The following is a 26,310-nucleotide window of genomic DNA, read 5'->3' as shown; positions in this document are numbered from 1 at the left end:
AATCCATTCCAGTCTCCCAGCAGTGGTGAGCTGGAAATCTGTATGAAAGGGAAGGCGCAGATTCCTTGTACCGTCTGTCCTTCCACCTCCCAAGAAAGAAAAAGCCTGCTATCCGAAGCACGGGGTCTAATCCACAGACAGATACTTACGCATTAAAACACTGTACTTGGATCTTCGTAAAGGTTTAGTGAGTGAGGCACGATAGTATCTGTCCTTGCAAACCCTTCAGAATAGGACAAAACGGGGGGAAGGCTGTGAATTATTATAATATGCAAGGACACTAACTTGTGGGTTTTTTCTTGTCTGCAGCTAAGCAGAGATTAACATGACCAAAACCGTTTATTTTGGAAAGAAGAGTACAGGAGGGGAAATGAGCATGGCAGAGAGAAGACGAGTTAGATGTTGCTATTTTCACTAAAAGAACTATGAATCTCTAATACCACTGAAGGCAACAAGCTTCATTTGACAAAACATTTTTAATGTACTGCCCACAAGAATTAATGGGAAAGCAAAAATTACTTTCAATACAAGTCTCCTTAATGTTTGCAATTGCAATACCTGAGCTATCCTTGAGATGGTGCAAATGACACACTGCTGACTGACTGCTGCTATCATTAAGGGACCAGAAGACAGAAAAAGGAAAGTGCTAATTATATCCCTGTACTTTTCAGTTTTCAGAGTTTGTTTTCTTTTCAATTGTTTGGAACAAGTCTCTGAAAACTGGCAACCACTTACAGCAAAACTGCTGCTGCTCTAACAATTAGCTATTCTTATTTGTCCCCATTCTGGTTTTCCACTTTTTTTCCCCCCCAAATCCACCACCTAAACGATGGCATTATTTTGTTGACCTGTGATTTATGACTTTTTCTAAACAAACTGCAACGTCTAGGAATGAATAAATCCTGGGTGAAAGACGCTGGAGAAAAAAGCATGTGTCAGAGGTTGAGTGAGATATTTTGAGGAGTAATAGCAAGAAAGGAAATTACTTGTTGAGCTTACTGAAGCAGCAAACCGCTTTTTAAAGAATTTGTGCTTAACGCTTTAAAACAAAACTAAATCTTATTTCTTTATTAAAATAATGCAAGTGTTCAGCAACAGAAATTATTCTTTCCAAGCCCTTTTATTGCAATAATATCCCAGTCCTTCCTATCTTTCTGTAATCTACAGACCCACCTGCAAACTTGTAATTTACCGACTCCCTCAAAACTTCCGTCTCATTTGTTGTCTCCATCATCATTATCATCATCTTCATCCTGTTTATTTATAGCTGTAATAACGGCCAGCAAAACTGTCCCTTACCAGAAAAGCTTCCCTCCTTCTCACTCTGCCTTCATTGGATCCTGCTCTTTTGAACTGATCAGAACAGACAAATGTAGCCACCCACCTCTAGGAGGAAAACTGAGCTGCAGCCCTGGTGAAACATAAAGTTTATTTGACTAAAGTGACGCAAAAATTCTTAAAGAGCTCTTTGGCAGCAGATTATCTGGAAATCAGACCATGTGAGGGGGATTGGTGTACAAAAACCTCACCAAGATGCTGAGTTGCCCACAGGCTGAGTTCCCGAGACTCTGAAGTAAATGTGGGTGAAGGTTACTCGAGCTTGGATAACTCCAAGGAAAACGCTTCAAACCCATCCGAAAGACAGGTACTTTATAATTTTGTTTTTAACACACTGCTATCTAAAGTACTCTATGAAATTCAGAGAGACTCCTAGACGGCTGTCTTCAGAGCCTACCTTCTGAAGCAAGCAGGTACTGGAGGTTTGTTAACTTTCACTCCTCATTGCCTCTTTCAACTTTGGTTATAAAATCTGAAATACTAATGACAGTCTAAAATATGTATACTATATTTTGTTTCATTTTAAATTAACTTTTAAGGTCTTAGAGTAATTTCTAAAACATTGGGAAAATGTACATCTAACAAAGCTTCTGGGGGGAAAAAAGATATATTGATTTTTGGTGAAAGTTTGCTTTGATTTTTTTAAACTTTTTATGCTTTTTCTTGCTTTTCTGATGTTGTATGCTTTACTCCGTCTCGTTCAGGCACTTGTCCAGCAGTTATGAATGCTGGGAGTCAATTGCCTGTAGCAGAACATGTTATGACAATCTGAAATTACAATTTTGGCAGTCCATATAATTGCATTATGAACGTAAAGTTTACTTAAAATTTACAAGAAAGCATTAAACTATAAGGAAAAAATAAAGGAAAGAAGCAGAATCTGAAGGAAAAAAAAATCAATGCAAACTGTTACTTATTTTAAAAGGGTAAAGTAAGCTTTATTAACCGTATTAAGTTATATTTTAAATGGTAAACTGTTCCAGCACAGTAAATTATCTAAGTCAATGGGACAGATTTATTGTAAGTAATAAATCTGAAGAGTATGTCATATATAAATTTATGGTCAATCATGTTTACTGCTGGAACCAGCTGGCTTGCTGGGTTAGTTTGCTAAGTAATACGGAAGTTTAAGTGAGACATGCAATGCAACTGAATATATAAATAGTCATGGAAAACATATTTTGATGTGTTAAGAAAGCCTGGGGAGAAAAGGATCATGCATTTAATGGATTTGGATTCTTGGAAACGTGGAATTTTTTTAATGTGGGTTGTTAGCTGTCAGGCATTTTACCAGGGGAGGTCTCATACACTTGGGCTTCATCTTCTGGTGCTTTTGATGAAGGAATTGACCATAATTTTCTTGGAGAGTACTTTGTAAACTTGGCATATAGCAAATGACTGTTGTGGGTCCATTTTCTAATAGGACAGGGTGTGATGAATTTCAAATGGTTATATAAATCAAGAACAACTGCCCCAAAACTGGAATTTAATAAAACCCCTAAATTATTCCCACACATGGAATTGTGCAGTGTATTTAAGCTCTTTCCTGCTTTCCTCCATGGAAATATAAACTGTCAAGTTTTCATTAGGAACAGTATTAAGAGCCTAAAGAAATGTTCGTTCTGTGTCCTGGTGTCCTTTCTGATGCTAATGTGTTAACTCTTTTCCAAAACTGTATATTTGCAGCTCTGTTGATCTGGCAATCTGTATCTCACAGAACTTACACAACATAATGAAGCCCGTCTATGGGATAAGTGTTGGAGCCCGAATAAAGGGGCTGTAATTTGGAGATAGCCATTAACAAGTCTCCTTCAAAGAAACATCATCTGGAAACAATGGTGAATGTTTCTTTACTGTCTCTAGGTAAAAACATTACAAACAGAAGGATATGCATGCTGGCCTGTACATGCAGCCAGTCTTTGACTTGAGTCTGCAAACAGGTCTTTTACTTGACACACTGTGCCCATTAATTTGCCTGTGCAGAGTTATATTAAGGAACAGGGCTCTATTTATTTGGTGATATTTGCTGTGTTATGACTCTTCCTTCAAGTTTATATAAATAATTTGAGGAAGAATACAAAAGGAATATCATTCTCTCTAAGCTTATCTGTTTCCTTGCACTACATGTGGGCACTCCCGAGCCATAAAATGCATTTTCTCCACACACACCCCCACGCCGTTCTTTAAATGACTGTCATCAGTTTGGCAGCATTCCCACTACAATATAGTGTCTGTCTTCTCAACAAATTTTTAAAGGTAAAATGTCTCTTTCCTGCTGACTTTTTAATTTCAGACTGAAACATGGACCAGATTATGACGTAAAACTCACAGTACAGGTTTATATTCCCCCAATACTATTGCTTTCAGAAGCACTATTTTCACATCTTACTTATATTTAGCCTTATCTGGGAATACACGAGTTAACTGGAGAGAGCTCACTACTTATGCCATTTTTGCTTTGGTAAGTAGCCTTTTATTCTCCAGAAGGGCCATTGTCTCGGTGGGACTACTTGTTGAGTACAGTTCTACTCTGTTTTAGTAAGAATGTGAGCAAGCCCTTGGAGAACTGCAAATATTCATACACAGGATCCATTTTGTCATCTATATACTGCAAGTTTCTTATAAAATACTCACATATTACAGTGATGTGCAGAAGTACCCAATCCAGTTACATTTAAAATCACTGGCACTGGGATCAGACCTGCTACGTATGGAAATAATTCACTGGACCCACTTTGATCACTCTTTATCAAAAGTCAGTTTTGATTCTCTTAAACTAGACTAGAGAAGCACAGCTAAAAAAAAATCCTGAAGAAATCAATTTTCAGTTGTTGAGGGGTGGTCTAGATATCAGCTTATATCTGCTTTGCACCTAATACCTCTGATTCTGTGGTAACCACAGCAGCCCTACCAAAGCTGGGACTCGGTATCTTCTTACTATGTATTTATGGGTATCAGTTTTTGAAATCTGAAATACAATCTGTCACACTTGCTATCAGCTCACCTAATGGAAACAAGCTAATAGAAAAGGATATTCTAGGTACTATTTTCTTAATGAAATCAGTATATGTGAACACAGTCAAAAGCAAAAGGCATTATTTTTTGCGTTATGAACTCTAAATATGACTCGTATGACAAACAGCAGGTAAAATTCATCATAACTTAGTGCAACCTAGTTTCAAGATTTAATTGGCTGAAATTTTTATTTTCTAACAACTCCTCACAGTATGGGAGCATCTGAGCTATCCCGTAATAACTTTGATTAAAGGGTTACTCCTGGCCTGTGCAAAATCAGAGGAAAAATATGAAGCTTTTATAGTCCTTCACACCACATGTGCAGCAAAACAGGAACGCACTAGCCCACAAAAGCCTGTCAAAAGGAATAATCTTTACGAGGTTCTCACTGCCATCCAGGTCACGTACCTCCCCTCCCGTGTAAAAAGACAGACTAGGACTCAGTGAGGAGAGTGAAGGCCAGAGATGTTTGCTGCTATATTTATCAGAGTCCAGTACCTGGAAACACCGAGGTACGTGCCTGTCGGAGGGTCATGGTTGATATTGTGGCTCAGAGGTGAGAACAGTACCTGCGATAAACACCACAGCCTTTTCCTGCGTGGGATACATGATTTCTATCTCGTCAAACAAACTTCCTGCTTGATTTTCTAGACAAGAGTTATTTCCCTGGACTGCCTGTGTGAACTGCATCTTTATTGCAAGGTGTAATATTCAGTCAAGCAGCTACATAATTTTAACAATCTTAAATATTTTGTGATAAAAGTGAGATTTAGGTCAAGTTAACAGAAATCATCTTAATGTTTCATTCTGTTTGCCAACACTGTAGGCTAACGTTTTGTCTTAGAGTTCCAAGTACTTTAATTCTTTGCAAGTGCTAGCATGTAAATGGACAGAAGTAAGGCAGATGGAGGAGCAGTGTGACAGTGGTAATGTGAGTTTTGCTACAGGAATGCAGCTGTAACCCCGTGAGTGGCTGGTACTCCAGCAGGCGTTGGTTTATAAAATTAGCATATGAAAAAAGAATATAATTTGTATGAAGTGAAATATATGCAAATATACAGATTTTGCAACTGTGCAAGTTAAAATGTATTTCATCGTTTGGAGATGAGTAATGACTTCTGTAGCCACGCACAGTGGGGCTGTGCGCAACACAGTGGGGCTCAGCACAACCCTCGTGCTGAGGAATTCAGGTCAGTGTTGCCTTGCCTCAAATCAAGTATTCTCCAGGTGCATTAAGATTTGCGTCCCTTGAAGCATCTGGTATTTGCTGCACCTCAACCTAATTGTTTTAATCTCCTAGACACATTAAAAGTCAATTTTCTCCTTTAAAAAAAATACAGAGAACAGGAAAATCATTTTGTTTTAAAGTGCTGGAAGGATTTGGTTTACTGCAAGGCAGAGCGTTAAAGGAAAGGGATTGCCACTCTGCCACGAGAGGTCACTGCATGCCTCAAGAAATGAGCAAGGCGATGACGCATCGGTTGTGCAGCTCCCTGCTCGGGAAGGAACCGGACCCCAGGCCAGGGATGCTCCTTGAGGACTGCTTTGATAGAGGCAAAGGAGTTGGTTTTGTGCATCAAGGGACATACAGGGCTTTTACATCTACAGTGCTGGTTCAAGTTTAGCTCTGTGTGGGAGTAACCAAAAATTATAATTTAATTAATATTTGGCTTATGTGAACTCTGTTGGTGGCTTCAGCCAAGCTCGTGGAAACACATGTCTTCAATTATCCATCCTAGTGTTTTCAACAAACAAGCAATGCAGGGAATAGTTGTAGAGCACACGCTGCTTGTTACAGGGTGCTTCTCCGGAGCAGAGCTGAGGGTCACTCCTCTTTAGTCACTCTTTGCATAAAGGGGGAGTGCAATTTACAGGGCTGGCAGCATGGCACCTTTCACGTGCTCCTGGACAAGACAGCATTATGGAGATAGATAAAAACTGCCCTTCAGAATAATTTCTGTTCAGACCTACCAGAGAGAGAAAAGGCGCAGATGCTTAGGGCCTCTCAAAGAAGCAAAGTTACGTCTACAAAACACAGATGAAAACGAAACGAAGGCACAGCTATCTTTCTTTTTCTTTTTTTTTTCCTTCTTCTTCTGTAGCTAATTATGTTGGCGATAAGAAGCCAATGTGTATTTATGTAAAAGCAACCTTTGCAACAGCTCAGATTGAAAATAGGTAATAAACTGCCGTTTCTTATATCATTCACTGTCGTCATTCTAGCACCTGTAACTACTGAGCGATCGGTGCGCAGAGATGAAGTGGAGGCTGAGGTGGGCAAAATCCTTCACTATTACCGTAATTTTCCCCTGGGTATCTTCCCTAGTGGTCCTAGCATACTTCTCAACCCCGAGAGCTCTAGTTCTGCAGCTGTTTACACTGTTCGTAGTGGTTACAATTCCTTCAGATATTTTTTTTCTTGAATTGTAACAAGAGGGGGGAAAAAGTACATTCTCCCACAGCTTTTTACAGTGTAATGAAATCTTCCGATTCTGTAACTGTTCTGTTTTCATGTGCCAACTATGCCGCTGTGAACACCACTGCATAGCTGTAGAGTCCGTCACTCCAGATTTCCCAGGGTAGCTGACAAGCTGTAATTCTCTTTCAGAAAGGAATAGTTCAAATTCCAGCTGAAGCCCCTGAAAGTTCACACATAATTTTGCATATTTGAGGCTCAAACCACTGAAAATTCTGCAAAAATATTTCAAATAATGTGATATGTCTTTCCTGTGGTCTGCAGAAGACCAGGAGGGGCTTAGATCTGGATAAGACAACTATCCTGATTGTCACAGATCCGGGAAATCAACAATACTTTCAACGACCTCTCCTCCGTAAAGAAAGTGCCAAGAAGTATCTACATGCAGAAATAAAGTGTTTTACAAATACACTAAGAGTTTAAGCCTCGGGTATGGAAAATTCAGTCTCATGAGATAATGGAGTTAAATCAACATCCTTTACTGCTTTCCCATTTATGAGTAAGAGGTGTAAAGTCCAGAAGGGCTCAGGTTACTTTTCCATATTCCTACCTTATATTTAACATGCTTTATACAAGAGGAGGATTGGCTGTGGCCTTTCCTAGGATTTTTATGTTGCCACCAGTGGTGGTAGGGCTGTTTTCATCTACACAAGCTCTTTTGGGACATTTGGAAGGTTTCGGACTCCAAAGACATTCAGGTTTTATAGTCTCGCAGGTAAAAAAGAACTCCTGTTCTTTGCCATAGTATTTTTCTCTGGAACTCTGAAGATGTTTCAGCCTTTGTGGATGATTAACTAATGGTAGCGAAGTACTGCTCTTATAAGAATTCAGCATTAATGATGCACTGCTTGCTGTATGATGAAAAGAACACCTGGGTAAAGACAGAATGTGAGCTTGAAGAAATAGAGATTTCTGAAAGTTACAAACAACACCTTCAAGAGACTTTTATCTTGAGAACATCCTCCTGTCTGCAGCTCTCGGTAACTTTCCTTCTCTTTCTGCTTGCACTGATAAATGTTTAGGGAGAGGTTTAACAGTCTTTGCACAAGGCTGAAAGCTGGGAAAAACTTGAGTTTTAATAGCTCTGGCAATGAGCAAATAATATCCCCTCTCTGCTTTAGTTTTTCCAACAATTAAAAGTGAAATAATGCTTGTTCTTCTGCTAGGATGTGACATTGATATTTACTGTGGTAAAATGCTTTGAAAAGGAAAAATTAGATGTAATTATAATAACTTAAATCTGTGGTGGCATTGTGTAGATTGTGTAACACTTTGCTAGCTATACAGCAAGGTTACTACCCCAGGGAATTTACAGCACAGAAGATCAGCTCCTATTTCAAGATTTTGTTGAGTAAAGGCAGCTGGGCATTTACATTACCTGAACAAATGAGCAGAAAACAAAACATGACCCACTGAATCACAGTTCATTTTCTGTTTTTTTTGTTCTGAAGGAAAAGTTAATTGTTTTATACTTTTTCTTTATTTCAGGATGGTTTATTTCCCCTGGATTACGCTTCTAGCATGTATGAAGAGGGCAGGTAAAGCCAGGGATTCTCCCAGTGCCTGTTTTTTTGCTGGCGGTGGACAGTAGAACAGGAGTAGTGCCCACTACCCTTCCCGGGTCTGGAACCACAGTGTTAGCAGATCCAAAGAGAATGATATGCCTTTATTTCCCCAAGGAGCTAAATAAAACTGGGGACAAGTTTTGCCCTTTAGACCAATATGTTAGTTCTTACTCAAAACAATCAAATTGAAGTTTCCTGATCTTTTTTACCTTGTTATTAGCGTTGACTGAGCCTCAAAAGTTACCTGATACAAAACCACTGAGATTTAAATACTTTTTCTAAACTTTTGTTTAAGCCTTCTAGGTCTGCTGCTAAACATAGCAGACACTGTGGGATTTCTGAAGAAAGGTGGTCATGAAATGTAATTTGTATATCCATTGTTATCTCATATTTGTTTAATTATTTATTTTCCCTTCATACTGGGTGAATCTAGAAATTGCCAGTAGAAGTCACAGGATGAACTTATGAAAATGAAAATACAAGCCACACTAAACTCTGCCCTCATTTTTGCAAACTGGGAGTCCCACAACCTCCCTGGGTGTGAAACCACTGTTCAGAGGGAGAACGTGGTACCAGAAGACAGCAGGACTGTGACTGCCTGTGAGTTGTCCAACAATGCACAAAGTCCAGCAAATCTGCCTGAGAGGTTATAAGCCAGGTACACCGACTTCTGCTGTAGAAGAGGATGATTGCTTCCCTCCTTTCTCTGTACAAAATTGCATGCTGTGATGCTTAGTTACTTCCAAAAGTATTTTAATCACAGAATGTGTCAGTTGTAACTTGAAAGCTACCAGCATCAGTAAGCCCTGTAATGGATTTTTAACTATTTTTCATTTCTTAGATGGTGTTTGTGCCTTCAATCTGATGGATTTAAATATGGAAGAGGAATTCTAAAAGTGCTGGGAATAGAAGCGTGGGAAGACAAGCCACAAGGGGACTCGCTGCTGCTGTCCGTCTGCAAGTGATCAGAACACATCTCGGAAAAAATGGAAAAAAAGGCAACAAGCAATGAGACTGCACCGCTAACTTCCAAGAAAGATGTCTCAGACTGTAACGAAGGAGAAGATTGCAAAGGGAACGGACTTCTGGTCAGGAACCCTAAATCTGCCCTGCGGCTAGTGGAGGATGGCAATAAAGTCCATCCCAGCCAGGGAGATAAAGGGGAGGCAGCTCAGATCTCAAACGGTTATTCAGGGGTTCAGAGTTCTGTTCCCTGTAATGGAATGGGAGAGATGGAAGATGCCCAGTGCACTGCCCCAGCAGCCACAACCACCACTACAACCACCACTTCTACCACCTGCGGAGCAGAAGGCCAGCAGCAGCTGAAGGAGCTAGAAGACAGAGAGACCTGGAGTAAAAAAATTGACTTTCTACTCTCTGTCATTGGATATGCAGTGGATCTGGGAAATGTGTGGAGATTTCCTTATATATGCTATCAAAACGGAGGAGGTCAGTGACTAGTTCTGTATGCTGTTCCTTAATGCTGAACTTCCTTGCTTTTAAATGGATGATTTAGTGGCTTATTTTAATATCATATATAACAAATGACCAAGGGGAAATTACTTACTTTTCAAGCAGACTGGAAAACCTGAATACTGGGATAGGATAACTAGACAGATTAAGATGGAAGAAAAATTATTTAGCAAGATCTAAAAAATCAGTCCAACTAGAAGCTGAGACCCGGTTAGGTGCAGAACCACCTTCCAAGAGAAGAGCCTCAATCCCTGTCCCAAGGAGTATTTAAAATCAGATAAACCAACATGTCAAAACACTCATCGGGAATGCTAGGTCTTGGACTCACTGACATTTCAGCCAAAATATACATCTGATCAAGGAGATCTTGGAAAGGACTTTTGTCTCCCTGGTGTAACAGGCATTTTACTGAAGAAATTAATTATTTTATCTGTACCCCATCTCACAGTTGTATCCATTGTAGGCAGTACAGTCTTGGTGAATCCTATGCACACTTGTTACAGAAATGTGAGTAGTTTGGCCTGAGTGTTGCTTCTTACTCACACTGCTGAGTACTTACTCTTACAAGCCCATGGTAATTCAGTGTGGGACACTGGCTAGGGAGGGGCTATGCGTTTTCCCCGTGGGATAAAAGGAACTGTTGTTTATGGAGTGCTGGTACTGTTGGAAGAGAAGTCCTATGAAGAGTTATAAACATCTGCTTTCTTTCTTGCAGGAGCATTCCTCATTCCTTACACAATTATGGCCATCTTTGGAGGGATTCCTCTCTTCTATATGGAACTAGCACTAGGACAGTACCACAGGAATGGGTGTATTTCAATTTGGAGAAAAATATGTCCTATATTCAAAGGTAAAAGAGGGAAATGGAAAATTACTAGGAACTTCCTGAATAACTGGAAGATTTTCCTATAAAGGTGAAATTTCTGAAAAAAAAAATCTGAAAAGCTCATAAAACAAAGCAAGTCTTGTTCTACACAAGATTTTGGCTTTACAAAGAAAGCTTTCATAAAACTCTGTGTACATCTGCAGAGGTGTGTGTGTACTCTCATATACATGTATGACGTGCAACTCTCAAATTGATTAGATAGAGGCCAGTCCACTTTCCCTGACCCAAGCCTGAAAATGTCAAAAAAGTAAACAAAAAATGTAATTAATAAAGTAAGTGAATCCAAGGCAAAATTAAAACCAGGAAAGAGTAAAGATGTACTATTTCTATTACAAAGATATTCCAAAGAAATGATTCCCCACCTTCAGACTAGTCTGTCAATTGCTATCCTACCAGAGAGTCTTTTAGAGTAGAAGGACCTGTTCCATATGCTCGTTTACTCTTGCTCCCAGTGTTATAGCTCTGGTCTTGTCTTTTTTTTTATTTACTGAGAGTGCAAGATGCCTATTTCTAAATTCCCGGAATTTAGGAACAGGTGAAAAAAACCTATATAAACATGTACTGTCTTGATTAAGGATGCTTTTTTGGAATCGGAGCCTGAGTGTTTCCGAAGCCACAAGAAATTCCAGTGTTGTAAACATTTGAAGAGGGTATGTGTACCTCCTGCAGAACTGCCTTAGACAGTTAGTAATTGCAGTTGATGTAATAACCAATTCCTTCCTTTTTTTTTGGCCTAAAACTTACACTCACTTCATGTAATTATTTCCTGCCTTACTAGGAATTGGCTTTGCCATCTGTATAATAGATCTTTACGTAGCTTCCTACTACAACACCATTATGGCTTGGGCCTTTTACTACCTCGTATCCTCCTTCACGGCGGAGCTGCCATGGACTAGCTGCACAAATGCTTGGAACACAGGCAACTGCACTAACTACTTCAGCAAGGACAATGTCAGCTGGTCCCTGCACTCCATCTCTCCCGCGGAAGAATTTTATACGTAAGTGCATGTAAGTGAGGACAGTAATATTAGAGAGAACGGTGGAACATGTAGCAAGCTTTTCTTTGGAGGGGGAGCAGGGCTGTTTTATTAATGGTACCCTTTTCAGAACTATTCCAAGAACTAAATACTTGTAGGCGCACGTAAGCTTAGGGTGTATGGGAACGTACTCTACATTTTAGATCAGAGGTTCCCAACCATTGTCAGCTGTCATCACTTAGCATTTATCATCACTGGTGTACCATTAATATCAAGCTTTTAATTAAAAAAAAAAAAAAAACCAAACACCAAAATAACATGACTCTGAAGGCTACTTATCAAAGACTCAGGACTACTTGTAGTGCTCAGACCACAGTATGGGACTGTTCAAAGCATACTTAACATAAGCATTTGTTAAAAAAATATCTATACTGTGTTTTTCTTTCCTCTTTCAGCCGCCAAGTTCTACAGGTGCACAGGTCCAATGGGCTGGATGACCTGGGGGGCATTAGCTGGCAATTGACCCTCTGTTTATTGTTAATCTTCACCATTGTATACTTCAGCATCTGGAAAGGGGTCAAAACATCTGGCAAGGTGAATGCAAAAGCAAGACAAATCAACTTGGTACAGTACAGTCTAGCAGCAGTTCTAAATGAGCCAATTAATTAACTTGACAGAGAATTATCTCAGATTGTCTTCATGACAGGAATTATAGGCTCATGTATTTGGGAAGCACTTACTGTAAAGTGACTGCAAGTTATCCAAGTAATATATAACAACAGTAAGTTACGCCAGTGTTCTCTGGACAAGAACAACCCTGCCAAGAGAAAGCGTGGGTATAGCTGTGCAAACTGCCTGTTTACAGACCTTCTGAGAAGTTCACAGAAAGATGTTATAAATGCTAAGAGCTATAATAAGAATAACTCATTCTTACCACCTGTTAACTTTCTACCCATGGCAAATGCTCTCTTACTGTTTTCCCTCACAGGTGGTATGGGTGACTGCCACATTCCCTTACATCATACTCTTTATCCTGCTAGTGAGAGGTGCAACTTTGCCTGGGGCTTGGAGAGGTGTCCTCTACTACTTGAAACCTGACTGGCAGAAACTCCTGGCCACTGAGGTAAAAAATGTTATAAAAGGGTAGAGATTTGCTTTTAGTCTATCAGCGTGTATATAATTCAATGTCTATTTTCAGCATAGAGCATGATTAAACAGATGTCTTAGCATGGACTTAAAAGCCTGACTTCATGCTCTCATTTAAACAGTCATGCTATTCTTTCCATAATCATAAAGATTTTTTTAAAGATTAAGAGTCCACCATCAGTTTAGCTTGAACTAACAGTAGAGTTCCCATACAGTGGTTGAATAGAATTAGTGATAGGATTAGAAAGAAAGCAAGTGACCAAACAATTTTTTGCCGGGAAAATGGTGAGCAGCCTGACATTGAGCGAGAAGCTATGATTGCTGCTACACTGCAACAAAATCCTTTACCTGTGACAGTCACACTGAGCAAACTGTATTTACTAAGCCCTAACAACTGGTCTAGCTGCAGTGTTTTTGGCTGTGAGGGGATCGTTACACACTTGGGAAGGCTTTTCCACAGCCCAACGGTGTCCACAGTTGCCCGTATTTAAATAGTGCAGGTTACTAGAGTTGAAACTTCAGATCTCTATCCTGTGACAAGCTTTGGCAGATAAGCCCAAGGAGACTCTCTGTAGCCACCAACTAAAACACGAGCCAGTAATGCATGCAAGTGCATGTGGAGAGAGAATAAATCAGTTAGGCCTGCATACACCACCAAGATTTGAAAAGAAAGGAGGAATGAGGACAAGACTGAGCTAACCAACAAACCCCAGGCATTCCAGTATCTGATTCAGCTTTGAACTCTGTGGATGACAAGTAGTCCATCAGGCTCAAGGCTGCACTTACTTCACTGCCTATGAAAGTGTCTAGTGAGGAGGGTGATGGAAAAACCCCAAAGCAATAAATACTACAAATACAAAGATTAAAAATTCTAATGTTTGCAAGTCTGCTGCTGCTCGCCTGATACAGAGTTTTGAATGAAGAGGAAATGAAAAGACACCAGTCTCTGATAAAGCAGCATCTCCAATAAGGGACCACATCTTCTGAAAAAGCAATAAAGGGCATTGATATTGTATTGGATGTATCTGAAGTGAGGACAGCAGATTGCAATCTGTGTGCTGGACGATGACAGAGCTGTCTGTGGATGATACAGGATGGCCTCACACGATGGAAGAAAGTATTAGAAATGAGTTGTAATGAACTCCATGTTTCAATCAAAAGAGGATAAATGAATGAGGACTTTCACCTTCAGAAAGAGAACCGATATTGTACTTTAGGAACACTACTCATTAAGGCTGTGGCCACTTTTCAAGTACAACAGGCTTTTCATAACAAGATCATCACACTTGCATCTGTCATGGCTACAACAAAGCTGAAGTGAGTCCTAAGGACTAGAACTGCATCCACACTGTCATGTATTTCCATTAAGTCTAGGAAAAATCTGAGCAGCGATCATCTACTGCTGAGCCTGGAGGACACACAGCCAAACATAGGACTATTCCATAGCGCACACAGTTTGGAGGAAGGTGGGCCGAGCCCACTGCAAAATCATGGATAGAACGCTCTCTATACATAACAAAAGTTGTGTTAAACTGATTACAGGCAATTCACCGTGAATTAATCTAAGATGCTGTCAGAAGTGAAACTGCCAGTGAGTACTTATAATAGTGTAAAGAGATACAATAAGCACAGCATAGGCACTGTAATTATAGTGGATATTTACAACTCTCACAGATCTACAACAAATATTCATATTTCAACATGCTCTCTTAACAAAATGTTTGTTAGACCAGGACTAGAATATAGGCAGACTAGTGAAACATGGTTTTGTAGGGCTACGTGATATTCTGAATATGCCAAAATCATTTGATCTGTTTCATGTCATTTTTTTCTTGATCTTCAATATTTTTCAGGTTTGGGTGGATGCAGCAGCTCAGATTTTTTTCTCCCTTGGTCCAGGTTTTGGGGTCCTATTGGCTTATGCCAGCTACAACAAATTCCATAACAACTGCTACCAGTGAGTTCTACCTTATTCTAGACGTAAAATTGAGTTAAAAAAAGTAACTGTGGGTATTTACAAAAAAGAAACACTGGTTTCACATAACTTTCACCAGTGCTGGTGAAAGGCACTGAATTGTCAGACCTGTGTACATACAAATCAGACAGAAGCATAACAGAACAAAAGTCCTTATTGAAAGAACCTGCAATCTAAAACATTTCTTCTCTGTTGTGCCTACCCTGAAGAGAGATAATCTCTACCAATTACAGCAAGGAGTCTAACATGTAGAAACCTGCCACAACAAAATGGACTAAACCCCTGCCAAACAATCACGTTGTAATTATTTAATCTCAGCAGTTAGGAAATTACTTTCAAGTCTTGAGCTGAAAGGCAATTTATAGTTGTTTCCTTCTTATCTTAAAAAAATTCTATTTATAACTTGTAAAATAAAATTCTGAATTCTTTACTATTCGTATAGTAATTCCTATTTTTTTTTTTAAAAAAGCCCAGTATACATCCAGCATTCAATCCAGTGTCAGACCAACGTTACAGCATCTGTTTGAAGTTGAAGAAGAAAAAGTAGTCATGCGGTTTTGGTGGTTTTCCTCTCCCCCCCCCCCCCTTTCTTTCAAATCTGCTGCTTGTTCTTTTCATTGTACTACCCTAGTTTTTGTAGGAATCTATCCAGATCAGCGACTCACTCCATCTGGTAGTTAACTGTCCTTTCTAGCAGATGCCAATTCCCTGATATGAGTTAGGTCTTCTGTTGCAGAGATGCTCTGGTTACCAGTACCGTGAACTGTGTGACTAGTTTTGTGTCTGGATTCGTCATTTTCACTGTGCTGGGATACATGGCTGAGATGAGGAATGAAGATGTATCAGAGGTTGCCAAAGATACTGGTAGGCTAACTTTTTGTACACATCTCTCAAACTGCTTCTAAGATAGAATGTATTTGTATATTATCTACATTGAGAACAGCCCAAATTAGGCAAAATATTTAGTATGTAATTCAGGATACTGACTTACTTTATGATAAGGGCACTGTTATAAATATACAGTACAGCTAAAAAATTATTCCACAAAGACAGCATATAGAAGTCATATTGCATGAAGCTTCACAGACGTGGTGTTAACTGCACACTGCAAAATAGCCTGCGGGGGAGAAGTTTTCCCCTGGAAGACAACACGGTACAGTGAAACAGCCTGTCCTCCTCACAGCGGTAGTGCACTAACAATTATCCCTAATTCTCTGTTCTAATATCAGGACCCAGCCTCCTCTTCATTACGTATGCTGAGGCCATTGCAAACATGCCTGCTTCCACTTTCTTTGCCATCATCTTTTTCCTGATGTTACTCACGCTGGGATTAGACAGCACGGTGAGTAGACGGTACGCGAGACAGCGGACCTCTCGGTATTTGGTGTATGGCCTTACCCCCACAAACATCAGAAGAAACAGAACTACAAATATTGCACTGTCACTAAAGGGTTTAAAGCAGGATTGGCATCTCCATGTGCCTTCTGTAAGACAGCAACTGTTACTCCAATTTTGACCTAAATAGGCCTAAATAAAATTAAATCATTTGTCAGTTATACCATGACAGTTAGTAACAGACCTGGAAGCACAACCAAAACACTTGATTCATAAACACCCAGTTGAATGCAGCCTTCCAGGCTCCTTCTCTCTTGTACTTATAAACTTATAAAGCAAATATTAAATACTGGAATTTTTTCACACTAATTGGATTTCAAAGGTGGGAACTGGAGGTGGCCTTCTCAACAGCACTGCAAAAAGCAGATGTTCTAAAAACTTACCACGTGAGCCTGTTTTTACAGATTGAGAATAAGCTCCTTGCAGGAAGGCTAAACTCAGCTGATTTCACAATCTTGGTTCTACTGAGCCACCTACCACTTACCGGCATCCTGTTACTTGTAATATAGTACTTTCTCTAGATGGTAGGCACTTCCTACAGATACATGAAGACTAAATCCCCACCTTAAAAAGTTTAAAAGTTCTGAAGAAAGACTGTCTAAAGAACAGTCACACCAACTCTACAGGCAGAATAAAGCACCAGTGTTCAATGCTTTAAAGCTCCTTATGCATTGAAACATACTTTAAAGCAGGTGAAACTGCCCTCTATCTTCCAGTGATTTTTCCATGCTTTTCAGTTTGCAGGACTAGAGGGCGTGATTACTGGAGTACTGGATGAATTCCCGCATGTCTGGAGCAAACGCAGGGAATTGTTTGTCCTTGGTCTGACCATCATTTGCTTTTTGGCATCATTAGCAACCCTGACATTTGTAAGTATTTTACCCGTTCCTCAGCCTTCCTTACTGGCAGCTTCCTGCAAATGACATCTTGGAGAGGGTAGTAGTTTTTGAAGAGAGTTTCAAGAAATCAGATTAAATCAGATTAAAGCCTGTTTTCTTTATGCATTAGAAATCTATCTTTGGAATGAATGTGAACAGTATCTCTCACTAGGAAATATGTGTTGCAAAATGATCCTATTGCAATTCAGCAAAACTCTAATGTGCTACACATCATAAATGACGCAGCTGTTGCTCCAACTGCTGAATCAGTAAGCAACCTTCCACATTTTGTACATGGTTTATTTGTTCTCAAAAGCTCCGCATTTAAAAATAATATGAATTGTTATTTTAATTTTCCCAATGTTCGAAATGTATTTTGAATTAAAAAAAGAATGATCAAAAAATTATCTGCTAGAAAATGCTGTAATTGACCGTTGCTGTTCTCCAAAAATTTCTAGCAATGAATTTCCTGGATCTTCCTCATCAAATCAGGCCAGAAATCATGATCAGTCACACCAAACAGTCCCTGTGGGGCTTGCGGGATTTCATTTTCACAACAAGCAACATTTTGAATAATGAGTGTAACGATCATAAGGGACAAGGAAAAAATACTTGGCTTTTCTGTCATGTTTCACTCCACTTGCTCACTTACGTGCAACTTCCTTCTCATTTAAAGCATTTGCTGTAAAAGGAGACTTAGTTCCTCTCCGAGACACAATGCTCTCCTCCTTCATCTGATTCTAGATCCCAAATGGAAAGAAAGCAAAGGAACTCCCTATTTGTTTCCTGCTCAGTAACTATGGCACCTTCTTTCTCCAACCTGAGCCATCACAGAAGGCATGCAAAAAGCCATCCCACCAAGCCCCACCAAATCTCTTTTGTTCATTAAAATCCAGCTAGAACTGCCACAGATTCAGTTTTAGCTTTTCTGCACGGCACCAGAGAGCAGATCAGCAGCACGCCCAAGGATTTCACTGGCAGGAACTGCCACAAAGCAACAGAACTGACTGAATTACCCATCTGTGAATGCTCTGGTCCAGATGAAGGCAATAATAAACAACAGTATTACAGCATTTCCGTCACTGGATCTTTGGTTCACTGGTAATATGATCTGCTTTCTAGGGAGGCGCGTATGTGGTAAAGCTGTTTGAAGAATATGCCACTGGTCCAGCTGTCCTAACAGTTGTGTTTCTGGAAGCAATTGCTGTGGCCTGGTTCTATGGTACGTTTACTGCCACGTTGATAAACAACGCTATCCCAAACTCCTGAGCTTCTGCAGCATAGCATTTCCTCTGTTTTTGCAGACAAGATCACTGATGTCTCGGGAAAAAAGTTTACCAAAACTTTTTACAAATTCACCGATTACCAAATCTGTGAGAATTATATAATTGTTCTCTGACAGAAGTACAGTGACATCTCAAAGTAACAAGAGCTATAATTCAGAATAATTAAGGATTTAATATAATTAAGTTATATGAACAAAACAGTCTGGCATGATGGATTCTGAATTTATTTGCTGTGTATACAAAATGGCGTATACATTTACTTACAAAAAAATTCTATCTGCTGTCACCACTCTCCTCCCACTTGTCTCCACAGGCATCACCCAGTTTTGCAATGATGTGAAAGAAATGCTGGGCTTTACCCCAGGCTGGTACTGGCGAGTTTGCTGGGCAGCAATTAGTCCCATGTTCCTTCTGGTGAGTTTTCTTTATAGCTTTTTCTTTCCAGCACAAGAAAATTAGCATTGAACAATGCAGCTACTTAGACTTCTAAAAGTTTAATTACAGAATTTTCTTGTGAAGTTCTTCAGTAACAATTCTTGTTAAACCAAAAAGGCTCAATTAGTGAAAAATCCAATACAATGATGCAAGGTCTTGTTACTAAATCACTATTTTAAGGATTTTTGTAGATGAGCTAGATAAATAAGACTGGGTTCTGAGTAACTCCCCTCCTTCCCTCTGCTGAGCAAAGTTACTTTGTTTTATTGCTTTATATTTACCTCAGCAAAATGAAGCAATAAAAGATGATGATGAAACATACTGTCTGGGGAGGAGAACCAAGATAAGTGAATACACTGTCTCAGCAACCGCTGACTGACAACTCTAGAATATTCCACTTAAAATTTACAGCAGTTAATTGCAACCTTTATAAATCTCTAATTCAGAATTGGAAATACTGTCCCAATGTTTGACTTGGCAGTATTATTGATAACATTTTAACATAAAGTGTTCATTTCCTGATCCAAAATTAGTTCACGCTATCTTTTATTGTTACTAGCCTTAGTGGGAGCAGAGCGGGTCAAGACGGGGTTTATGAAGCACAGAATGTAGATTTAAGACCTACAGAATGAATTCAAAACACTTGTAATGATCAATGCACAATTAACAGATTTCATTTTATTACCCCTAGGAAAAGAAAGGAAAAATAGCTATAAATAAGTGTGACACCACAAGTAACTTTTATACTACTGTCCTCTTTGTGATCCTAAAACAGTAAAATAAACAGAGAGGAACACAGCTCTGGCGGTGTGGTTACCAGGCAGAGCTATTTGTATTCCCTGTGGAAACTAAACTAAACTAAGGAAAGCCCAGAAGGTAGTATGTTTTTCCTGTATGGAAATTTTTCTGGTAATCCTGATCTTCTGATGATACTCTGGAAAAAACAGTCTCAGAGATCCTTCTAAGGATAGTCACAAATATTATTCCTGTAATATTCAACTAAAAGTATTTGTTGTTTCACAAGAAATTTTTCAGTCATGAAGGACATGCACAGGAAAATGATCTAACAGCATTAATCGAGCTGACACCAGAATACTATATCCAAACTAGTAATAACATTTGTAAATCTACTGAAGAACCGAAATGCTATGGAAAAATATCACAGAAAAGATAAAACTTATAGAAAACAAGTAACAGTGAAAAAAATGGAATCTGTGTAGCTTATCACAGAGAAAACTGAAAGCTGATGTGATTACCACAGGTAAGTACTTTAAGAGTATTTGAAAGAGTATTAAAAGGGTCTACAACCCAATAAAGAACAGCATAAAAAAACAACACAGTGGCTGTGAGTTAAAATTCAGACAAAGCAGAACTGACACTGATCGTAATTAAATATGGGACAAGTATTAAGTATTAAGCTCTGGTGAACTGGAGGCTTTTCCTAGAAATCACACAAGACACAGTATCATGCGAATGGGGCAGTGAAATATTGGTTCCCTTGGGTATATCTGCAAGAACAAGTTCTTTTTCTCTCCCACACTTAGTAAGATTTCTCTGCCATAAATCTGTGGCAATCTGTGATGACGTTTTTGGGGTTTCTTCTAAGTTCACGTAAATACCAGTTCAGAAAGAGTATCCAAGTAAACTGAAACTGTACACTTCCCGTTTCTGGTGGCTTCAGATTAAGATGATGCCTTTCTGGAAGGGATGCTTTAGCTGGAATCAAGTTATAGGGCTCAATACAAGGGTAACTGGATGAATTTCTGCACACTGGAATCAATCAATCCGATTTTGTCCATCTTTTTATCCTTTAAATGTACAAGTACGGTCTTGAATTTTCTCTCCAATGCTTCGTAAGCAAGAAGCACACCACGTGTATTTACGGAATAAGCAATCCACATGAGAATTTTTACCTAGTTCCTTTCAGTTAGCTACTCATTGGGCTCTACTCTAAAGCTCCTGAGCTGTTTTAAACTTCCTGAAGGAAAGTCTGGATATCCAGAAGTGGGTTTGGTTTTTTGTTTTGTTTTAAATCCATACTAATGTCATGTAGGATTTTTTTCACTGTCGACATGTTTAAACCTTCTTGAGTCCTACTCATTTTTTTTAGTTCAATGCTATGCTGGGACACAGCGTTCCCTAAAGTAAGTATGTACACATATTCATACTTTCCTCTTTTCTTTTTCAGTTTGTCACTTGCAGCTTTCTGTCCAATCCTCCTGAGCTACGGCTTTTTGATTATAATTATCCCTACTGGACCACAGTAGTGGGTTATTGCATAGGAACCTCTTCTATCATCTGTATTCCAGTCTACATGGTTTATCGGTTGATCATCACTCCAGGAACACTTAAGGAGGTATCCACGATGCTCTGTTGATTCTATTTGGCTGTTAGGAAGGAGTTGATTCCTAGAAATATTACGTGTAGATTTTTCTAGGGTCTGATGCCCTGGGACTTGAGAATCACTGCTGTTCTGTTCCTAGCCAGCTGACAGCTAATTGTCTTCTGCCCATTCTAAGTGATTCACAAATCTCCCCAGGTCTTACTGAGCCCGCTGACATATTCATATAAAATATTAAATCAAGTATTTTTTTTTTAAGCTCTGGTGAACTGGAGGCTTTTCCTAGAAATCACACAAGACACAGTATCATGCGAATGAGGCAGTGAAATATTGGTTCCCTTGGGTATATCTGCAAGAACAAGTTCTTTTTCTCTCCCACACTTAATAAGATTTCTCTGCCATAAATCTGTGGCAATCTGTGATGACGTTTTTGGGGTTTCTTCTAAGTTCACGTAAATACCAGTTCAGAAAGAGTATCCAAGTAAACTGCAAAGTCCTAAAGCATTAATACGATATCTGTCAAACTTTGATTCAAATTATGTCTTACAAATAATTAAAAAATAATGCTGTGTACTTCTATAGCACCTTAAGTCTTCATAGAGCTCAGATAACAGAAGCCTGAAACATCCTTGTGTGGTTCAAGAGGTATAACTCAAACCAGAGTCGTATTTTTATTATAAATCTCTTTCCAAATGGCTGTCATGTTATATATTATCTCTAAAATGAATCGATTTCTAATATTGATTTCTTTCCAACAGCGTATTCTGAAAAGCATTACTCCAGAAACAGCTACAGAAATTCCTTTTGGAGACATCCGCATGAATGCAGTATAAGCTAACCTGTTTTCTGGGGGGAGAGAGGGGGAGCATAAAACGTAACTTTCCCCATACTCTCTCCCCCAAAGAATTACATTTCCAGCTGAGACAACAAATGGAGGAGTTTTCTGTCACTGACAACGGGCATTTGGAAACAGGATGCCTCCAGCACATTTATCCAAGCAATTCAATGAAATCTACTGTGCACTTCTTACCAGACTGAACGAACTGACTGAGAACTAATTCATTCTGGAAACACAAGGATGTCTGTGTGCATGAGAATACCACTACTCCATGCGTGGGCACTGGGGCTGTTTGAAAGTGTGCGTGATCACATAAGCCACTATAGGACGAGTATCGGTGGGTAGGATTAGGTGTAGAATCCCAAGTCTGTGGCAGTACTCCTGCATCTTCCTCAATGTGATCGTTCGTACTGGGCAATGTCGTATTCGCTTCTAAGGTTCTAATTGCTTAAACTACATTGAAAAATACAAAAATATTTCTGATAGCCACACATTACTCAAGTAACACAGGGTTTTATAAGCTAGGAAAAAAAATTAGTAAATTCTTCAATCCCTAGGTAGTGGAGTAGACAGAGGAAGAGGAAACAATCCTGAGCAGCACTATATACAGCTCTGCATATGTTAGCACACACATTTGGTAGCATTATCCTCCTTTTCATTTCCTGCATTTTGTAGATGGTAACAGTCTCTATTAATTGTTTCTTGCATAACAAATACTACAACAGCATTTTTTGTAACGTTGTAGGCCTCACTTTCCTTTAGACCCAATCAAGCCACAAAAAACTCATCATGGGTTACTTGACAAGTACCTAAGGTGCTAGTACTTACTATACTGTTTCCATAACTAAGCTAGATGTTCACAAAATTATTGTCTGACAGCCCTAACACTTACACCCGAAGAGACTACAGACCAACCATGAATTTTTTTGAGTTCCAGTGCCAAAAAGTGGAATCTTAAAGATCTGCTTCTCTGCTTTGCTGTTTTTTTGTTTTTTTCTTTTAAATTTAATTTCACACTAACATTTGCTGGAGCCTGTGGCTTTTTCTATTCTTTCCTAGTACAGAACTAAAGTTTAGAATAATCCTTTTGGCTGGCTGACAGAAGTACGTTTAACAAACTATACAAACCTACTTTGAAGATTTATTAGCTCATATTAGCTCATATTCTAATGTGAACACATTTGGTTTTCACCCTGAAGAAGAAAAGGAGGGGAAATTTTTTTAACAAGGAGTAGAGTTCAGCAGGATTGATTCTCATCAGAACTATTTATATTAAATTTTGAGGCACTGATATACAAATTCATTTCCGTGCACATACTAACCTCTTTATATTATATGCATACACACGCTCTTCAAATGTAACTGCCCTTCAGACTGACTGCAATTGCCAAGTCAGCTGGAGGACGATGGTTTTGCTGCAGTTACGTGAAAGTTTAGATAAACCTAAGTAGTAGTCATTTATGTAAAAGCTTACATTCTATTTTTACTCTACCACATAGATTATAACAAAAGTAAAATAAAATAGAGGATAAAAGTCTCTTTTGTATCTGTCAGTCTACTTAGGTAACGTACTGCTAAAATTAACAAGGTTATATATGCATTCATAGCAGCAGGCATTAAGAAACCTAGTGAAGAGTTTACATCGGTACGAAGAACTTACCATGTTAGAGGAAAGCAGTGATGGTGTGTTTGCCTTTTGAAAACTTTTTCATCTTCTGCCAAGGTTTTTCTCCTTCGGTGTGCAGACACCTCCTGGAGGAAGGCTCCTTACACTTCAGCTCTTGACTTGAGTTCACTTAACTTTAGGTCTCAAGCCCAGTTTCCAATAAGGAAATGACTTAAAGGGACAATGGCTGTTCTTTCGGAACGACAAACAAAAGACTCCTAAACTGTTTTTAAAAAGGGAGTATATTCTTGCATTGCCACCAGAAAAACATAATAAGTCTGTCTTACTGGACAGTTACTCGTAAGAAATAGTTTTGTAGCTTATCCCTCAAGTATATTTGAAAACTACTTCCAAAACTGGCTTCATTGTGAGGAAAAGAGGAACGGTTTGGGAATGCTTTTAATATTGGAAAGCCATTTAGTTATTAAGTTACCAGTCAGAAAATTACTGATTTAAAATAAAAAATATTATCTGAGTTCATTAATTGAAAAAATACTTATGAAATGTTAATGTAAGATGAATGAGGTGCTCCTATGTATCCAATATCAAGGGTGGGAAATAAAGGAGAAAGCCCTACCCAGCTTCTCCATTCTTCAGACTGGTGTTCAAATAACGCTAGGTGGTTTTCCTCCTAAATAGGTAAGTATTTAAATAGATAAATCTTACAACTGGAAATTCTTGCCAGACTTGATACTGTTTCATGCTAGGCTCATTAAACCAAACCAAACCGACCGACCCAAAACTTACAGTTCCAATTTTTAGTCATTTACATATACCCAACTTGCAAAAGCCTCTTTAAACAGACGTTCTGCTACCTTTTATTAGTAAGGATGAAGGCGGGGACAGAAATAGTTGAGTTAAATATAAGCCTTATCTGCATCCACGCCAAAGTTTCTCTTTCAGCCCTTGCAAACAAACTGAAACTGGGAACATTATTTCTAATGGAATTATTTGCAGAGTAGCAATTGCAGAAATCACTGCTATTTAGTGTGCAACACTATTGATGTTATTCTTTCATAACAACATTTGAAATGGCAAAAGATGCCTCTTTAATTTGTATTTTTTAAGACGCTAATATACAACAGACACTGCCTCTCCGAGCGTTTTTAGCACAGAATGCCAAGCAAGGAATGCCACTGTTTTCTAGTGGACTAAAAGTCAGCCAAGAAGCCCTGCAACAGTCACGGTGTAAAATAGGGCAGGGTCTCTCAGCTTGAATTTCTCAGTTGAAAAATGAGAATAATGCACTCTGAGTACAGATGTACTGAGAGAGGTGAAAGTTTTTAAAATCACTTGAAGATACAAAAGGCAATGTAGACATGCAAAGTCACAGGAAAAATATTTTTAGAAATGGGCAGTCCAGATCATTAGTGATATGATTCTATGTTAGATCTTTGCTCTCTTTTCACCAGGGTAATCCAGTCCGAGGTCTTTATGGGAACAGGGGGCAAGGAAGCCCTCCAGAAGTGGATTAAAAAGGCTTTTCTTTTCCTGAATAATACAAAGATAAAATACATCCATGTTTTCATTCTAGAAAAGCTGAACTTGCAAGGCAGTTTAGTTCCCCTTTTTTTTTTTTTGGTTACATGGCATACCGGTTTGAAGTCTTCTAAATATTCTTGTGATAAGTTCATTTTTTAGTATCTCTGTTTAGCTGAGTGGTTGAAATATTGAGAAATTGATTTAATTTATTTTTATCATTGATTCTTTTTTCTTCCTTTTACATATCCATCTGAAAACATTCAGAGTAACCAATATTTATCAGATAGCTCATCAATTAGCCATACATTAAACACTGGTTTTGTACAAAAACTAGTTATATTGATACCAAATGGGCTGCACTGCAATTAAGTGTTCTGAGGCAAACAAACAAATTCCTTCTCTTCAGCTCACCTTCCGCTTCTCTATCACACGGGTATATCCTACCCTCTATTCTGAACAGTGAAAAGGAAGTTATGAAACTGGTAAATTAGGACCACGTTTGCCTTTGAAGCAAAGAGAATTAAACTACGGTTTTAGCTGTACAGAACTAAGTATTGCCTCCAACTTGTACATGATGCACCTGTATTAATTTATGCGGCTGTTTAGTTACAAGTGTTGCAAGCTGATTGTAAGTCATCAGTATGTGCCTTGTACTGTAAACTGTTATTGTAATAAATTTAATATTCATAATCCATCTGTAGACGTCTCTTGTGCCTCTCTCTTATGGGAAGAGCAAAGATAAGACTCAATTCCAAGAAAAAGCAGAATATCTAGTCCAGTTTACTACACCAACAAGGCCTCTGACAAACAGCAGAGGATTTCCTTCAGTGTTTGAATCTTGGCCCACTGCTAAATACTCCTTCATTCTATTCCAACAGAAGAACCAATGCACATTACATTTGTCTAGACAGAACAGCAAAACCAAACTGATCCACACTTGGAGTAAGCGCTTAGCTACTTGATTAGCTTACATATAAAACTTATACCATTTCAAGTCTTTGTAAACTGGCAAGCTTGGCATTTAATTTTACTCACATTTTGTCTAATTACTAAGTCTGATGAACAAAATATTAGAAAACCACCATCTCAAAATCTTTTTTTTATATTAGTTCACCTTACTGTAGCATAAAAGTGAAAA

General features: G+C 38.8%; 1 protein-coding gene across 1 annotated transcript; it reads left to right on the top strand.

The window, feature by feature from the left end:
- Positions 1 to 1,372: 1,372 nt before the first annotated feature.
- On the top strand, positions 1,373 to 25,864 carry SLC6A4 (solute carrier family 6 member 4). Its single transcript, XM_076354440.1, has 14 exons — positions 1,373 to 1,645; positions 9,236 to 9,843; positions 10,583 to 10,717; positions 11,532 to 11,751; positions 12,186 to 12,324; positions 12,719 to 12,853; positions 14,730 to 14,833; positions 15,588 to 15,715; positions 16,081 to 16,193; positions 16,984 to 17,115; positions 18,247 to 18,346; positions 18,724 to 18,824; positions 21,034 to 21,201; positions 21,945 to 25,864. The coding sequence occupies exons 2-14, from the start codon at positions 9,381 to 9,383 to the stop codon at positions 22,017 to 22,019; spliced, it is 2,013 nt and encodes a 670-aa protein (XP_076210555.1). The 5' UTR covers positions 1,373 to 1,645; positions 9,236 to 9,380; the 3' UTR covers positions 22,020 to 25,864.
- The last annotated feature ends 446 nt before the right edge of the window (positions 25,865 to 26,310 follow it).

Source organism: Aptenodytes patagonicus, chromosome 17, assembly GCF_965638725.1.
Source record: "Aptenodytes patagonicus chromosome 17, bAptPat1.pri.cur, whole genome shotgun sequence".
NCBI classification, from domain to species: domain Eukaryota; kingdom Metazoa; phylum Chordata; class Aves; order Sphenisciformes; family Spheniscidae; genus Aptenodytes; species Aptenodytes patagonicus.
The sequence above is the reverse complement of the archived record's forward strand: the minus strand, read 5'-3'. Positions and strand labels throughout refer to the sequence as shown.

Excerpts from the sequence above, each read along its gene's own strand:
- SLC6A4 (XM_076354440.1), top strand. The coding sequence starts at position 9,381 with ATGGAAAAAAAGGCAACAAGCAATGAGACTGCACCGCTAACTTCCAAG. Across the intron at positions 18,825-21,033 it reads TTAGTCCCATGTTCCTTCTG|TTTGTCACTTGCAGCTTTCT; the intron begins GTGAGTTTTCTT and ends TTTCTTTTTCAG. Across the intron at positions 21,202-21,944 it reads CTCCAGGAACACTTAAGGAG|CGTATTCTGAAAAGCATTAC; the intron begins GTATCCACGATG and ends TCTTTCCAACAG.